Here is an 18396-nt window from a genome sequence, read left to right as displayed (position 1 = left end):
CTGTGTTATTGGCGGTAATAAGCAATAAAATGACCAAAACCTGGAAAAGCACATCAAAAGTCAGATGTGTACTGTGACAGCATATAAAATGTATTAGGCGCTTATATTTTAGCCTTTACCATTAAAAAAGTCAAAAAAGAGAGACAGTCTCATTTATCTTACTCTTTTTATTCCTTAGGGCTATCAGTTCATAATTCCATAAAACATTTCTCGAATCCTCTATTTTTTCCCTATCCAGTTGTTTCATTCAACTGCTAATTTAACGATTTAACAAAAATTTATGGAGCAGTAATCATGTGACTGGTACTATATTGAGAGCTGAGAGAATGAGGATCCTTAAAACATGGTTCCTGCCTATAAAGAGTATCTAATTTTAGTTTAAAAGACATATTTTAGGGGTACCTGGGTGGCAGAAGGTTTAAGCATCCACCTCAGGTTGTGATCTCAGGGTTGTGAGATTGAGCCCCACGTTGGGCACTGCATTCAGCACAGAGTCTGCTTTGGGTTCTCTCTCCCTCTCCCTTTGCTCCTCCTGCTCGTGCTCTCTTTCTCTCTACAATAAATCAATCAATCTTTAAAAATAAATAAAAGACATATTTCAAAAAGGAGAAGCACTATTTAAATAATACCAGCAAATCAACAAATGGGCCAAGTCTGGTATCTGTTACTGCCACCTAGTTTCAAATATCCACCAGAAAAAAACAGGGCCCCTGGGTGGCTCAGTCAGTTAAGCACCTGCCTTCGGCTCAGGTCATGATCCCAGGGTCTTGGGATTCAGCCCTGCATCGGGCTCCCTGCTCAGTGGGGAGTCTGCTTCTCCTTCTCCCTCTGTTCCTCCCCACCCCTTGTACACTCTCTTATCTCTCTCCCTCTCTACAAATAAGAAAATAAAATCTTTAAAAAAATATCCACAAGAAAGAAAGAAACAAACAAACAAAAAACGGAAAAATTAAATGTTCCACTACTACAAATCAAGGAATTTCTGAAAACTGGGAAAACAGCCCACTCCATCACAGCCGCTACTGCTTGGTGGAGTGGGGGATCAAAGTTGTTTACAAATTCCCTAAGGCATTTTATTCTTCCAAAACAGTAAATAAGCAGTAAATAGCCTTCCTGATAAATATAAATTGGCTGAAAGAATTATAAAAATGCCAAAACTTCTATCTCAAGACTGTAATATTTAAGTTCAAGATAGACAATAGTTGTACCAGTTGGAAATTAAGAAGGATAAAAATTATTCTGCCTCAAAAAGATAGTTGTGATAGAGGAAAGATGGAGACTATTCACTCGTACCACTAATATTTATTTAGCATTTACCATATACATATACAAATATTTATTCAGCATGCAGCAGGCCTTGTGCTAAGTTCTGGGGAAAGAATAATGAGTAAGAAAGACACAGACTCTTGTTCTCCTTTAGAGGCTAACCTAAAGGAGAAATCCTACAGAAAAAAATACCTTCATCAATATGTTAGAATCAAACATTCATGTTTAAGTCACTCAATAGTAACAGAAGTTAATAGCTGTTCATTTAATGAACAATTAAGTGACTACCATGTGTCAAATACAGTGCCAATCACAGAAGCATATAAGAGTTCTTGCCCAGGGGCACCTGGGTGGCTCAGTCAGTTGAGCATCCAACTCTATTTTGGCTGGTCATGATTCCAGGTCCATGAGATGGCCCCACCTTGGGCTTGAGGCCTGCTTAAGATTCTCTCCCCTGCCCCTCTTCCCCCCAGCTCATGTTTGCTGTGGCTCTCAAAAAAAAAAGGATATACAATCTGCAATCCATGTGATTTCTTCAAAGGAAGCTTCAAGGTAAACATTTTAAATGAAAAATAGAAGTGCTTTCTTTTGTTTTGGTAATAAATAAGTACTTAATAATTTACATGTTTGATGGGTTTTAGTTTTCATGTTATCAAGTTGGCCTATAACTGAAATGTATATGTAACTAATTTTCTTATATGTCACACTATCCTACTAACACTAGGAGTTACACTTTTTGGGCAAGTACTGAAAACTAAAGGCTATCATTTCATACAAACTAGGTTTTTTTCAAAATGCTTTAAAATTTGATAATATTCTCTTCCTAACATTAAAGTTTCTTCTCTACTTTTCATGAGAATCAGATTTGCTAAAGCAAAATCTGACCATGACCTCTGACTATCACACAATTAATTGTAAGATACTATTTTATTCAAGGTACTACCCAAGTATTTTGACCTACATTTTTATCTTTTTAATCTCCTAAACTGGCTAATGCACATGAATTCTTATTTCCTAAGGGGAAGTTTACCTGAGAGTTATTTAACATCTACAACTGCAGATGCTATATTTCAAAAACTTCAAAATAAATTGCATCTTTTAAAAAAAATGAGAAAAATCTTTTCTTCAAGTCCTTGACATTTTATTTTCTACTATTTTCAGTAAGACTGCCAATATGTCCCACTCCTGGGTCATTTATTTTTTCCTAACACTTACCCTTTGTCAGCTTTTCATCATTTTCAGTACTTCCAAGCTCCTCCAAAATTATCATCATCAGTTCTCTTATCTTCTAACTCATCATTACCTGGACCAATGATTCCAACAGAAAAAGAATAGGCCCTTAGGGACATTTTGAAAATTTGTGAGGACCCTTTGGTTGCAGTAATAATTTGGATAGGAGGGAAAGTATTTGGTGGATGGGGGACTATACATCCTAAAAGGTATGAAACAACCTTGTACAACAAAGAACTACCTGTATCCCTCAGAGTTTTAAAAGATTCTACTGGACATTAAAGTAGGTAAAAAACCTATCTGTGATCATCTTAGTCTAGAACTTTATATAATACAGTATATATAAAATGTATCATTTTCACACTGTTTTAAAGAAGACTGAATTTTTCAGAAGCGCAAATCTTATATAAATTGAGGGAAGATTCCATTTTGTTTTATTCAAAATTTTACCAAAAATTGTTAGCAATTTGGGAAAAATCAGTTTGTCAATGACAATGGCCCTTACAGTATCTGAAATGCCAGTATAATACATTTGAAATAGGTCTGCATTTATAGCTGTTATACTCATAGGGATTCTTTGCATTGGTGCAATATGCCAGCAACTGATTACTTCATTATGTCTTCCCATGTAATTATGTCTGAACATTTACATACTTAAATAGTAAATATGTTATTTTCTAATAAAATACTTCACCTTTATGTTTCAAATTAGACCATTACATTGATTTTTAAGTTATTTTTATGAATAGATTTCATTGCCTATGAATATCATTTTAGGATATTACAGGAGACTTTACAGAATATTAGTTATAAAAAGGAGGCACTAGGCTGGGCAGGAATCACTTCAGAATCACTGGCCTACACCTTAGCCTTCATGTGACTGGACTACTAAAGATGTCTCCTCACTGAGATCTTAAATTCTACACCTATCTTCTTCCAAATGAAGTACCTACAGATGTAAAAGATCGCCAGTATTACTTCTATCTTCAAACTACCGCAGAGCTCCCAATTGCCTTGCAAATCAGTCCAGTATGGAGATTTTTACAACTCTCCATAAAGAGATTCCTTCTGCCTAACCTAATAATTTATCCAGCCGACATCACAGACTGAACACTCCACTCAGAAAGCCTTATTTCTACGAAGTGAGCAAGTCCTGGTGGAAAGGGTATATAGGATTTGGAATCCTAGGTCTGTCACTTTATTAGGAGAGTGATCCTGAGTAAGTGACTTACCACTTTGAGTCTCATTTCTTTTTTTTAAGATTTTATTTATTTATTTGAGAGAGACAGAGATAGCAACAGACAGCACAAGTGGGGAGGAGAGGGAGAAGCAGGCCCTGGGATCATGACCTGAGCCGAAGGCAGATGATGCTTAACTGACTGAGCCACCCAGGCATCCCTGAGTCTCCTCATTTCTTAAGTGAGAATTAAAAAGGACTTGCCTCACAGGGCTGTGGTAAGGAATGAATCAGACAAGTAGGAGCTCGGAGCTTGCTACTTCAGACTTTTATCTGTTTTGTTTACTTATCTATTCCAAGGTCTTAGGATAATACCTGGCACCTGGCAGTATTCAAGAAATGTCTGTTGAATGAAAGCATATTGCTTTCTGAAACCTTCCCAGGCAAGCCCATCTGACTGCTGCAGAAATTTACCCGTTAATCAAGTAATGATAATTGAGTGCTCATAAACTGGGTGCTTACTAGAAGTAAATCCTCAGTCCCTGCTCTTAGGAAACTTAGAACAATGCTGGAAAATGACAGGTCAACATAAAAGATGTCACAATACAGTGTATGAGTAGTCAACAACTGGAACGGACAACAAGTGCTATGCATCTAAAGACAAGGTATATTATCACTGCGGGCTGGCACAGCATGGAATGCCGTGTGAAAAAGAATGAAAACAGCCACATTTCTAGACCTTCTCCAACTAATCCATTCCTCTTACACAAAGCCTGAGAGAGCTTGGTAACAGCCCAATCTGTCACTTCTCAGCTTAAAACTCATCAAAATGGTACCACTGACCTCAGGATATCCCAACTCCTTCAGGTGCTTTACCAGATGCTTCATATGTTCTAGTCCCCATTAATCTTTGGGAACTGCAATGATTTATAATGTAGCCACTAGCTACATGTGGCTGAGCACCTGAAATGTGGCTAGTCCCAAGTGAGCTGGGCTGTTAGTGTAAAACACGCACTGGATTTCAGAGATTTGGTATAAAAAAGAAAAAAAAAGAATGTAAAGTATCTCAGTAATTTTATACTGACTACATGTCAAAATATTATTGTGGATAGATTGGGTTAAATAAAAATACACTTAAAATTAAATTCACCTGTTTTTCACATTTTAACTATCGCTACAGAAAACTTAAAGATATATGTGAGGTTCGCATTATGTTTCTATTGAACACTTAACTTCTCCCAACTCTGCATTTCAGCCCGAATAAACCACCTGCGATTTCCAACCGGGCCCTGTTCCTCCGGCCTACGACTTTGTAAACACTACCACTGATGCCTGAAACACTTTTTCCTCTTCCTTTCGCCGAGTTCACTGCCACTCATTCTCCAGAGTTCCGTTTTTAATCATCCGTTTCTCCAAGAAGCCTCCCCTGACCTCACTCCCTACCCTGCAAGAGTGGACCGGGGTCTCCTCCTCTGAGAATCCCACCTGTAGTACTTAACACACAGTAGCTGCAACTGCCTGTCTCCCGGTCCGTCTCCCCGACAAGACCGTAAGCTCCTCGAGGGAAAAGAGACTCTGCACACGTCCACTCGTCAACGCGTGGCGCCGAGCCCGACTCCGCGGGACGCCGGAGGAGATGGGACAAACATGTGACTACCAGGACTACCCCGGTTCAGCGGTGAGAGGGTCCGGCCTACGGGAATCCGGGGATGCTAGCAGGCCGGCCCGCAGAGGGGCGGGAGCAGCCGGCGGGACTCACCAGTCCCTGGTCCACGTCCGCGTCCGGCCGGTTGGTCGCCGGCGGCGAGTACTCGGCGTAGCGCAGACCCTCGCCGGCAGCGGCGACGCCACCGCGGGCAGCCATGGCAATGCGACGCGGGGAGACTCGGTGCGCCGCGGCGTCGTCTACGAGACGGCCGCAGGGACAAACTAGTTAGGGCGGTTCACTCGCGGCTTTAGCTGGCGCCGCCCCTGCCTCGCGAGGGGAAGACAGGTCTCCAGGAGATCTCGTTCTCACCCAGGCTCGGGCCACTCTGTCCCCGTGAAGCCAAGGGTCAGACTCGGAGGTGAGGCCCCTGGCACGTGTAGGGTTTTTGTTTGTTTGTTTTAGATTCGCAGGCCCAAAGCCAATGTTGGGTCTCCTGGGCCTTGTGCGGTGGAGCCTGGCTCCTCCGCAGCCCTCTTCGGAACCAAGGGCCAGGATTTAAGCCCTATGGGCAGATTTTGGTCTCATCAAATGGCTATCAAGGGGAGACCCAGAGACTCCAACTGCAGTTCCTGAAGGTCCCTGACCCACACCAGACAATTCTTCCCACCCCAATTACTGATCATACATCTCTTTAATGCCGCAGTCGCCCACCCATGAAAGCAATAGAAGTGGCAGTTTGCTTATTCTACCCCTTCTTTCCACATGAATGGCTATACTTAAGATGAAATTACAGAGAAGAAACTTACAAGGAAGTAAATAAACCTCACTTCCCACAAATGGTTTTGTGTTGACTTGGATGTAGAAAGACCCATTTTATTTTATTTTATTTTTTAAGGATTTTATTTATTTATTTGACAGAGAGCGACACAGCAAGAGACGGAACACAAGCAGGGGAAGTGGGAGAGGGAGAAGCGGGCTTCCCACCAAGCAGGGAGCCGATTCGGGGCTCCATCCCAGGACTCTGGGACCATGACCTGAGCTGAAGGCATGCGTAAGGACCGAGCCACCCAGGCACCCCAAGACCCATTTTATTATTATTATTTTTTTTAATAAAGCCTTTTGGAGCAAAAATTAACCAACAAATGAAGCCAGTGAAGTGTTTTCCAACTGCTGAGCCGACTTGGCAGCTCTTTTGCCCTTTATATCTATTGTAAGAGACGAGAGTTATACTGTGTGTTCTATCATTTTCTAGGCTTGTGTCCCTGAAATGCCCATTTACCTCTCCAATCTCCTTATCTGTGGAAGGAGAAGACCATTTGTCTAACATTCTGACTCAGGCAAGTTGCAAGGATAAAATGAACAAAAGGGGAGGGGAGAAGGATACGGAAGCAGTTTGTACAATGCACTTACTAATACACGGTACAGTTACCACCACAGTGCTGTTGGCATTTATGGGAGAGACCAATCACTTTTAATCAGAGTCTTCAGAGAAGGGTGGTGGAGGCTTAGCCACTGAGATGGTCAGTAAAGGATGGGTAAGACATTTTTAGATGGAAGAGGAGGAGGGCTGAACATTTCAGCTGGAAACAAATGCAAAGAAATGATGAAGGTGGCATGTAAAACTGGGTTAAAAACAAACAAACAAAAACCCAACAAGCATGCCAAGACTCTTCAGAGACATGAACTTGAATAAGGGACAGGCCGGGCTAGGTAAGGAGAGATAGATAAGGGGCTCTGGGATCAGACTCGTGGAAATCCCAAAAATGGAGAGGTGTAAGGAAACCAGAGATAAGGGAACACCCCAGACCACCCTGCCCTAGGTGTCTGAGGGGGAAGTCTTATTTATGACGGTCTCCTGTGGTCAACAGAAAACCAGACCCTAGAAAGAAATAGCCGTTAAAGATGTTATCACTAGTCCTTAATCCATGGTGCTGCCAATAGAGAAGTCAAAAAGATTTAAGTTCCTATGGTAAGCTTTTTATAAAAGACCAACCCTAAAAGCCCTCAGTGGCAACGCTGTCGGGATGCCTCTCACTCCTGAAAGCTTTTTTTCCTGTATCCTTGCTTAATAAAACTCTATCACTCTACTCACTCTCCTTTGTCCATGAAATTCATTCTTCAACTCCGTGAGACAAGAACCTAGCTCTCCCACTTCAATCTTATTACAAAAATTAATTTCATTAGACTGATCCACAACTATCAAGGACACTGGTGAACTAAGCAAATGAATTAGATTGGGGTCCACAGGTTATTCATTCATTCATCCATTTATTTCTTCAGTAAGTACTGAGCATCTCTTAGGTCTTACACACTGTTCTAAGCATTGGGCCTACAGTGTCAAGTAAGCAAATAAGATTTACTGATTCCTTGCATTCCACACAATGGGAGGGTTCTGGTGTCCCCTAGCAGCTGGGTCCTCACAGTCCACCACAGGCTACTAGCCTAGAGCAAACAAGCAATTAGAGCAAGACCCAAGTCAGCCCCAGCTCCCCTCAGGGAAGCTGCTGCCCCTGCTCCAGAACTAGAGGAAAGTTTCCAGAGCAGAAGTCAGGAAAGGAGAGAAAGGAGAATAGGGCAAAGGAGAGAATGGTAGCTTATAGGAAGGTGAGCTCAGCAGGATTGCGCCTCAGCTCAAACCCCAACCTAGTGAAAGCAGATCGCTGACTGCTTGCAGCCTTGCCCCAGTCCCGCTGCTGACTGGAGCCTCTGCTCCTACAGCAGTAGCCAGTTTTAAAGAAAAACCTTCCATAAAGACTATCAGTTCTCAGCTTTTGGTTCTTTGCTAAGGCACCCTCCCCTCCTAAGAAAGGATGGAAACAAGAGCAATTAAATCTTCTTTCTCCTCACACAGATCTCATTCTGATTTAGCTAAACTCACTTCTCTGGTTTCCCTGAGAATGAAGAGGAATGCTTTTGTGAAACCAAGAGGGAAGCCACATTAAATTTTCGTTAGCCTATTTTTATTAGTTACACCATTTTAGAGAGGTTACATTAGGTTCAATAGACTTTATGAAAGAAAGGCAGATGTTGGTAATATATCTCAGAAACATCTCAGTAAAAGATGTTTTAAACATTTGTTGTTTAAAAAGACTTTTGGTCAAAAAAAAAAAAAATTGACCTCTGTGTACCTCAGTCTCCTCATCAGGAAAATGGGGGATAATAATGGAACCTTAGTTGTGAGGATTAAATGAGTTGACTTTTGTAAAGCTCTTTTTCTTTTAAGATTTTATTTATTTATTTGACAGAGAGATAGCAAGAGAGGGAATACAAACAGGGGGAGTGGGAGAGGGAGAAGCAGGCTTCCCGCTGAGCAGGGAGCCCGATACGGGGCTCCATCCCAGGACCCTGGGATCGTGACCTGAGCCAAAGGCAGACGTTTAACTACTGAGCCACCCAGGCACCCAGACTTTTGTAAAGCTCTTAAAACAGTGCTGGATACCTTGTAAGTTCTCTGAAAACATTTGTTATTATTTTCTGTATATTACTTCTTTCACCTATTTGTTTCCTATATATTTTCTTATTGCTGCCCCCTGCCAACAGTTGTGTTGGATCCCCAAGTGGTTGTCTTGTTTTTTTGAAATAATAAAATGCGATTAGACATTATATAGTGACAAAGTGTAATTGCGGGGAGAGAACAAGTTATTTTTATGAAAACTCAATTAAGTGCTTTGGAAAGACTTGATAAAGGCAAGTTTTATACACACACACACACACACAGTTTAAGAAGTTGTCAAATGGGGGGGACGCCTGCGTGGCTCAGTCGTTAAGCGTCTGCCTTCGGCTCAGGTCATGATCCCAGGGTCCTGGGATCGAGTCCCGCATCGGGCTCCTGGCTCCGCGGGAAGCCTGCTCCTCCCACTCCCTCTGCCCGCTGCTCTACCCACTTGTGCTCTCTCTTTCTGTCAAATAAATAAATAATCTTTAAAAAAAAAGTTGTCAAATGGTAGGCATGGGAATAAAATCACAACAATTGAGTGTGATTCTACCTTCAGTTTGTTTTTAAAATGTTTTGTTCCCATTCATTTTAAACAAACCTAAATTAGGAATCATATAGGATAGATTATCAACATAGAAGAAATCTGAGGCAGAGGACCCACATCCAAATACAAGGCCTTGACCCTATAGACATACACAGAGAACATGAATAGATATAGTGTGTGTCTGTTGTGGTATTAAAACTTCATAGGGAATGGGAGGAAGGGTGTTACTAGAAAAAGTCTAAGAGAGCTGCATAGTAATAGGTGCTTGGCTGGCTCAATTGGTAGAGCATGTGACTCTTGATCTCAGACTTGTGAGTTCAAGCCTTGCATTGGTTATAGAGCTTGCTTTAAAATAAATAAATAAATAAATAAATAAATAAATAAATAAATAAATAAATAACAAAACAACACTCCTTACTAAGAAACAGTGATTTGTAAGTGATGTTTAAAAAAAAATGTTTAGGGGCACCTGGGTGTCTCAGTTGGTTAAGCATCTGACTCTTGGTTTCAGCTCAGGTCATGATCTCAGTCGTAGGATTGAGCCCTGCATTCGGCTCACATTCAGTGCAGAGTCTGCTTCAGATTCTTTCTCCCTTCACCTCTGCCCATCCCCACACACTCTCTCTCTCTCTCAAATAAATAAATAAAATCTTAAAAATATAATGTTTAAAGTATATATCATTATTGTTATAATCCCCGATTTAAGTAGTTTTTCAGTTAACCCATCAACCACTATCCCGGTCTGATCAGAAAAGAGGACTCTCCTGTGTGGCAAGTGCAGTGGGCATAAAGAAGGATGGGTCTGAAAAGAAAGGAAAGGAGTTAGAGAAGATAGCATTCAAGCTAACTGTGGAAGGATGAATACAGATTGGCTGGGTTGATAAGGTTGAGGCAGACTTGGGGGAACAAGGTATGAGAAAACATTGCATATGAACAGTACTTCAAGTAATTCAGCTTTGCTAAAGTTTAAAGTATAGAGAAGAGAATACAGATAGATGAAAGTGGACAGATAACCAGAAAAGGGCTGGATATTAAACAGCTTTACTTAATAAGAAAAGGCATTTGGAATTGATCTTATAGCCAAGACATCAAAAAAATGTTGAATGTGGTAGTGACATGATCAGATCTACATGCTAAGAAGATCATTCTGCTAGTAATGTGGGACTGTTGGGCCAAAACTAAAGGAGGGAAATCAGCAAGAAAGTTATTTCAATAGTCTGAGTAAGAAATGTTGGGTGCTAAACCAGGACAGTGGCAGGGACATGGCAAGGAGGGGTGTAGTGACATTTATTGATTTACTCCCCACGTTCAATCCCTCTTGGCCCCACCCAACAAGGACCTAAGGATTGACTCTGCCCCCTACTCTCAGGATGGGCTCTGTTAAACTAAGCCAACCAAGGTATCCCATCATTCTAACCATGGTGATTCATTTCATGGATGGGCACATAGCCCTTCTTGGACATTGGGTTACAGAAAATGTTTGCTGGGTGCTTCTGGGGAAGGAGCTTTTTCTCTAGGCAGCTGGACAATAGAGAAGCATGAAGCCCTCATTGTGGTTGGCAATCATTTGACAATCATGGGCTAGGGTGACCATTTAACTTATCTCAAACTAGGTCACAGTTAAGGGAAAGTCAGTGCTATATGGGGTGCCTGGATGGCTCAGTTGGTTAAGCGACTGCTTTCAGCTCAGGTCATGGTCCTGGAATCCTGGGATCGAGTCCCACATCGGGCTCCCGGCTCAGCAGGGAGCCTGCTTCTCCCTCTGACCCTCTCCCCTCTCATGCTGTTTCTCTCTCTCTCTCTCTCTCTCTCTCTCTCTCTCTCACTCTCAAATAAATAAATAAATATCTTAAAAAAAAAGAAAGTCATTACTATAAATAATTATGTTAACTTTAGGATGAAGCAAACACCACTGAAAGCCACAAAGAGATTAAAAAGAAACTGAATCCTTAATAATATTAACTAGTATATCAAGCTTCACTTAAAGTTTACCTTCTCTCTGAACTTCATTATGAATTAAAAATTCCCTTTGTTTTAATTTCTCTTTAAGTATTTAAAAAGTATAAAGGTGGTATAATGAACCCTCACATTCCAAAATCCAGATTCAACAATTGTCAAGATTCTGCCACAATTCTTCATCTATTTTCCTTTTTTGATGAAGTATTTTCAAGCAAATCAGGATATCATGTCATTTCACTCTGATTATTTCAGCATGTGTTTCAGTATAGGCATTTTCTAACATCACACCATTGTGAACCTAACAAAAATTATTGATAAGCTTTTATATGTTGTCGGGGGAAGACCATCCTCTGCCTTTCAAGGTCCTTCTAGCTGGACTTAGAATCAAATTGACATGAGACAGATTAACAGGAGAAAATCAAATTTAATAGGCCTAGATATGGGAAGTCCACAGAGACATAAAATTCCAAAGACAATGAGGCAACAGAAAGCTTATATGAGCTAATAAGAGGGATAGAGTCTGAGGATACAAAGGGGAAGAAGACCATTAGCAGGAAGATGAAAGGAGATGTTTTGAAGCACAAAGTTTGCCCTATTATGCAGGTAAGTACTAGGCAAAGGGAAGTCTCTGTTAATAGCTCTCTTCCTGGTATAGGCTCTCCTTTCCAATAAAAATTTAGGCAATTGAGGACCAGGAAGAGAGATTTTCCTGCATTTGCTGGGTTTTGATTACTTTTAACTCAAAATAATGTTCATGCCAATGTGGTCCATCTTGGGGCACTCCGCCCTTGTCCCTTACAGTGTCATCTAATATCCAGTTCTTACCCAAATTTCTCTGTTACAAAAAAACTTTTTTTCTCTTTTTTTAAAATTTAAATTCAGTTAATTAACATATAATGTATTATTAGTTTCAGAGGAAGAGTTCAGGGTCTCGTCAGTCTTATATAATACCCAGTGCTCATTACATTGACGTGGTTTTGGAATATTGGTGAGGTTTGGTGGGGTGAGGTCCAGACCAAGAAAGAATTCTTGAGACATCTTTGGTGCAAAATGGTGGTTTATTAAAGTATGGGGACAGAACCCCGGGGCAGAAAGAGCTGCTGCCCCAGGGTCTTGAGGAGTGGTGATTATATACTCCGGAGTTGGTGAAGTAAGGAAAAGGGAGGTTTCAAAAGAACTTTCATATGCTAAAGAGGACCGACCTACAAGATACCTACAAGATAACCTACAAGATACCCGAGGCCTTGCCATTGTGAAGTTAAGGTTGTTTTCCCCTCTAGCAGTTAAGACAGTTGGGAGATTCCTGGAAGAATGTCACACATGTCCCACCCAGGAGTAGGGGGTAAAAGGAAGTTACAGGGTGTCAGCTTATGCTTTGTCTTCTGCTCACTCATCAACATCATGAGCCCTCCTTAATGTCCATCACCCAGTGACTTGTTGAAGAGACCGTCACCCTATTTTTAAACCAGATTTAGTGGGATTTTCTGTATTTGCAACCAAAGTAGTGTTACTAATCCAAGAGGAGAAATCTAAGGGATGAAGAAGACATGGGGTTGAGCAGATAGAAGGGATAAGGGAAAGGGAAGAATCCAAGAAAGCTTAGATTTCTACCATTGGCAACTACAGAACTAGGAAAAAACACATAGAACAAACAAACAAAAAGATTAGACTCTGTGCACACTGAGACTCAAGAAGTGGATGGAGGAAAGGGGGAAGAAAAGGGAACTACAAATAAGAAGCCAGAGAAGTAAAAGAGGTAGAAGTCAGGAGAGATGGGGTCATGGAAAACAAGGAAATTTCAAAAAGGATGAAATAGTGAAAAATGCCGGATACCTGCAGATAAACCAAGTAAGATGAGGATAAAATGTGCTCATTGAATTTAACAAGTAGGTATGACATACGCAGGCCAGATTTGAGGACCCAGAAGCGGTCCCGCAGGACCAGCCAAGAGAGTTCTTGGCTTCACGCAGGATAGAAACAAACATGAGCCAGAAGGAAGTGAGAGCAGAGTTTACTGAAGATACAGAGAGTGCAGATTCAGATCGGGCGTCTGGAAGACTCTGAGGGGAGGGTGAGTCTCTCCTTTGCTTGGGGTCTGGGTTTGTATTGAGGATTCTGGTCTGGTGTACACGTCCTCTCAGGCATCCAGGAACTGGTTTAAACAAAGACAAGTGTCCAGGTTTCCTCCATAAGTCATTTATGCCCTGGAGCTAGGGGTCTGTCTTGGTATCAAGGTGTCTGGAGTCAGTGATCTGGAAAACATACATGATAATCTCACATGGTCACTCCTTAGATGTTACCTACTGTGCTTGAAGATTCCAAAGAAATCATTAACTCCTTGATTCTTACAAAGAGGATATATTATAAGGCGTGTGTAGGGCAGGGGCACAGGTCCTAGCAAAAATAGAAGCAGGAAAAGGAGCAAGAAAGCAATTCTTCATGGAGTCCCTTCAGTTTCCCTGCCTCAGGTACTCACTGGTGACCTGAGTAATGTAGTTTCATCCATACTGGGAGAAGTGATCGCCACCCATCACACATTCTAGAATATTCTAAAAAATATTCTTTAAAAAAAAGTATAAGGAGAGCAATGTGGAATCCTATTCCCTTGTGCATTGATATCAGATAGTTTATACAGCACAAAGAGAGGGAAAAACTAGCTAATTTGGATTCTGTCATCCATCAGATGATTAGTTTTTTAAAATGACTGTCATTCTGATGAGGGAGCAGAAGGCTAGCTGAAGACAGAGCATAAACTGACACCCTGTAAACTCCCCCTACACCCCACTCCTGGGTGGGATCTGTGTGATATTCTTCCAGGAATCTCCCAACTGTCTTAATGTTAATACCTTGCTAGAGGGGAAAACAGCCTTAACTTGACAATGGCAAGGCCTCTGGTATCTTGTAGGTTATCTTGTAGGTTGGTCCTCTTTAGCATATGAAAGTTCTTTTGAAACCTCCCTTTTCCTTACTTCCCCCAACTCCCTCCGGAGTATATAATCATCATTCCTCAAGACCCTGCCGCTGCTCCTTCTGCCCCGGGGTCTTGTCTCCGTACTTTAATAAACCACCATTTTGCACCAAAGACGTCTCAAGAATTTTTTCTTGGCTGTCGGCTCCGGACCTCACTCCACTGAACCTCACCTATATTCCAAAACCACATCAATTCCATGATTGGATAATTGCTAAAATGTTCATCCCTTGGAACTCAAGTAGGAAAACAGTGAGATGTTCTGCCTTCTTCCCCTTCCTAATATTCACTGAACTATCTACAGCAAAGAAATACAGCTGAGGAGTGGTGTCAGGACTGTAGTTCTAATCTTACAGGAGATTTTTAAAAACAAAGAAATAAGCCTAAAGGAAGTCATGAGGGAATAAGCCACACAAAAATGCATTTTCATTTTTTAACTTCAACATGCATTTTCAGTTGACTCGCTGCCAATGGCTGGAAAGCTGGTTTTGGCCTATGTCAAAGGCAGTAAAACAAGTGCCCTTCATGGAGGTGTCCACTCGTGGAAAATGGGGATCTACATCGTGTCGGTTTGTCTACTGGTAACTCAGAGTGACGTCTGCTGTGCGGGTGCCTGCTCGAGATAATCCCATGAAACAAAACCTGGCACCAGCACACATATGTTATTTTCTGGAGCCAATTTACATTTTGTGCTTTTGTCTTTCTGAGCCAGAACAGCATAAACAATGCCAAACCCAGTTTTCTGATTATTTTCAGGCTGATTGAATCTGGCACATGACATGGTTTTATCTAATTAACCCACATGTGGTACAAAACAAAACAAATTTGAAATGGAAAGCTCTTTCTGCCTTTATTGAAAGACTGAGGTGAATATATAATTATTTTGTCCTTGTCTCTCAGCCAGATTTCGAGTTGAGAGAGGAGGGCTTTTTCTACCGGATAGCAAAACAAGTTCTTTGTATTACCTGCCTATTATAATTAAAATTTATGATGTACATTTTCCCAAATCTAGCCCATCCCTTTTCGCTCTGTTCCAAAAGAGAAGAAATGTGTGGAAGATGCGTTCCTAATTGTGGTATAATGAGAAATATAGTTGATCTTTGTCCCTGGTTACTGACACAAATCTCCTAAAAACTTTGCAATTTCTTGATTAATAGGAGTGTCTCTTATTATTCGTAGGGAGCTTCTTTGGAGCAGCCTGCGTTTACGCTGATGAGTGGCTTAAGGTGGGGTCCCTGGACAGCCTCAGGATGGGGCCCGTCACAAAAACCAAGTAATTAGAAAGTTGGAACTTTCAACCCCACCCACCAACTTCTGGAAAGGAGAAAGGGGCTGGGGGCTGCGCATTAAACTCCATAAAATAAACTCTGGAACTATGAGATTTGATGAGCTTCCAGGTTGGTGAACTCGGGAGGGTGGTGCACCCCAGTTCTAAGGTGATAGAAACTCCTGTGTTTGGCACTCTTCTGGACACCATGCTATGTACATTTTTATCTAGAGGTTCACCTGTATCCTCTATAATATCCTTTATGTCAAGTGGTAAACAAAAGTAGATGTTTCTTGGGTGCTTGGGTGGCTCAGTCGTTGAGCGTCTGCCTTCAGCTCAGGTCAGGATCCCAGGGTCCCGGGATTGAGCCCGGCGTCGGGCTCCCTGCTCAGCGGGAAGCCTGCTTCTTCGTCTCCCACTCCTCCTGCTTGTGTTCCCTCTCTTGCTGCATCTCTCTCTGTCAAATAAATAAATTTCAAAAATCTTTAAAAAGATAAATTAAGTAGATGTTTCTTTGAGTTCTGTAAGTTGTTCTAGTAAATTCATCAAACCTAAGGAGGCAGTCTTGGAAACCCCCCATTTCTAGCCAGTCAGAAGCACGGGTAACAACCTGGACTTGCAATTGACATCTGAGGTGAGACTGAGGTTGTAGTCCTGTGGGTCTGAGCCCTTAACCTCTGAGATCTAATGCTATCTCCAGGCAACGTCAAAATTGAATTATAGAACACCCAGCTGGTGTTGCAGAATTGCCTGGTGTAGGGGAAGAACCCCCCCCAACCCACACACACACATACATTTGGGGACCAGGAGTGTCTGAAGTGTTCAGTGTGAGTAGTAAAGGAGAAACACAGGCATGTTTTTTCCTTTATACTAATAAACACATGGACTGTTTTAAAAAAAAAATCTCAAAATTAGATGACAGAGTCTATCTTTTGGGAAAAAAATATTAGGCAAAGTAAAAGTTCAGCTATCAATTCAGGGTTGTAATTCTTCCATAGTTATATTATAAAATGGTAGTCTGAAAGCAGGCATCATATTCCTCGTTTAGAAGTGCTTCAGAACATCTAACACAGCAGTGAGTACTATGGTACTCAGTCAAGGCTGTTTATGTTGATGGCAGCAATAAAGTTGTTAGAATAGGAAGTGGTACATAACCACCATTTTTTTTAAAGATTTTTATCTATTTATTTGAGAAAGAGAGAGAGAACGCACAAGCGGGGGGAGGGGCAGAGGGACAAGAAGACTTCCTGCTGAGCGGGGAACCCTATGTGGGGCTCGATCCAGGACCCTGAGATCATGACCTGAGCCAAAGTCAGACTCTTAATCCACTGAACCACCCAGGTGCACCATAACCACCATTTTTTAAAAGAGAAGAACTGTCTCTAAAATGATGCTAAAAAAAATAAAATATACTTAAACAAAAATCCTCTAGAGTGGAGGAGCTGAGCATAGGCCAAGTGTCATAACTTGGCTGGCATGGCCCCCATGGATGGTAAGGTCTGGGTTTAGTGTGTATAATGGGGTCATGGGTGGTGAGAATTCGACCAGTACAACCCCTGTGCTGTGGGGTCAAGGCTGAGTAGATGACCCACCTGTCAAATGGTTGGTCCACAGGTGAAGCAATTGGTTATATCTAAGGTTATTAGGCAAATAAGTAAATACCTTGAAGATAAGGGAAATTGGTTATTAATTTTTAAAGGTTCAGATATGAAAAAGGGAAAATTAGAAAAAAACCCTGCAGTGTTCAGTTAGAATCAGTGTAAATTCAGTTTTATATTTATATCATTGCCCATCTGTTTAAGTTTTCTATTGCTGCTATAAAGTTACCACAAATTTAGTGGCTTAAAACAATACTCAGTTATTAGCTCAGAGTTCTGTAGGTCAGAAATCCAAGGGGGCTCAGTTGGGTTCTATGCTCAAGGTCTGACAAAACCAAAATCAAGGTGGGGGTTAGGCTAGGCTTTTATCTGGAGGCTCTGGGATAGAATCTGTTTTAGTCAGGTTGTTGATAGTTATGTTCCTTGCAGTTGTAAGACTGAGGACCCTGTTTCCTTCTGATTGTCAGACAAGGTCATCCTCAGCCACTTGGGGCCACCTGCATTCTTCAACATATTGTCCCTTCATCTTCAAGCCAGCAACAGCATGTCAAACCTTCTTGTGCTTCCCATCTCTGACTTCCCTTCTGCTTCCAGCTGGAGAAAACTCTCTGCTTTTAAAGGAGTCACCTACCTGAGCCATCTCATTTCTAGGTCCAGTGATTTGGAACTTTAATTATATCTGCAAAATCTCTTCACAGCAGTACCCACGTTAGTGTTTGATTGAATAAATGATAGGCAAGAATCTTAGGGAAGCTATCTTTAAATTCTTTTTCCCATGTTATCAATGGATTAATAAATATCTGTACAGAAAGATATAGAAATATTTGCATGTGTGTGTGTGTGTTTCCTATACATGTCTTTGGAAAGAGCCTAGAAATAATGATACCCCAGTAAAAATGAATATACCTTGCACTCAAATGGTTTCTAAATACCATTCCCCACTAAATGGAAATAGGGTTTCTTGGATAATCCTATGGTTGAAGCAGGGAAAGCATGAAAGCCCTTGTTGTAACAGAAAGTAAGGAGTGCTCAAAAAATGATAGGTCATGTCAAAAAGATCAGGGGCCAGCATGAAGGGATTCTCATTGGCCAAATGTGACAATTTAAATAATGATAGTAAGGATTATAACCTATCGAATCAAATAGATATCCATGAGTCCTTATTTGTATAAATGGATACATAAGGGAAAAGAGGAAAGCTCTTCCTTAAAGCAGAATGTCATCTAATAAAGGTTGAAGAGATGATGGAGTTAGAAATTACTGTCTTGCAATCACAAATGATTCAGGCAAAAAATATCAGTGG

The 18396-nt window shown here is 41.2% G+C and overlaps 2 protein-coding genes across 3 annotated transcripts in view; one reads left to right on the top strand and one right to left on the bottom strand.

Annotated features, from left to right (window-relative positions):
- The window catches only part of DNAJC15 (DnaJ heat shock protein family (Hsp40) member C15), an 85727-nt gene extending 80165 nt beyond the window's left edge, over positions 1–5562 (bottom strand). For both annotated transcript variants that reach the window (XM_025875266.2, XM_073894502.1), the window contains exon 1: positions 5433–5562. In XM_025875266.2, coding sequence (XP_025731051.1) covers positions 5433–5537 — 105 coding nt within the window. In that variant the 5' untranslated portion in view covers positions 5538–5562. The remainder of the gene's footprint in view (positions 1–5432) is intronic.
- Positions 1–18396, top strand: part of EPSTI1 (epithelial stromal interaction 1) — a 289769-nt gene that overhangs the window by 170282 nt on the left and 101091 nt on the right. The gene's annotated exons all lie outside the window — the stretch shown is intronic.

This window comes from Callorhinus ursinus, unplaced genomic scaffold (assembly GCF_003265705.2).
Source record: "Callorhinus ursinus isolate GAN/ISIS: 27379988/994484 unplaced genomic scaffold, GSC_fseal_2.0 scaffold7, whole genome shotgun sequence".
In the NCBI taxonomy this organism is placed as follows: domain Eukaryota; kingdom Metazoa; phylum Chordata; class Mammalia; order Carnivora; family Otariidae; genus Callorhinus; species Callorhinus ursinus.
This window is presented reverse-complemented; position numbering and strand designations above follow the sequence as displayed.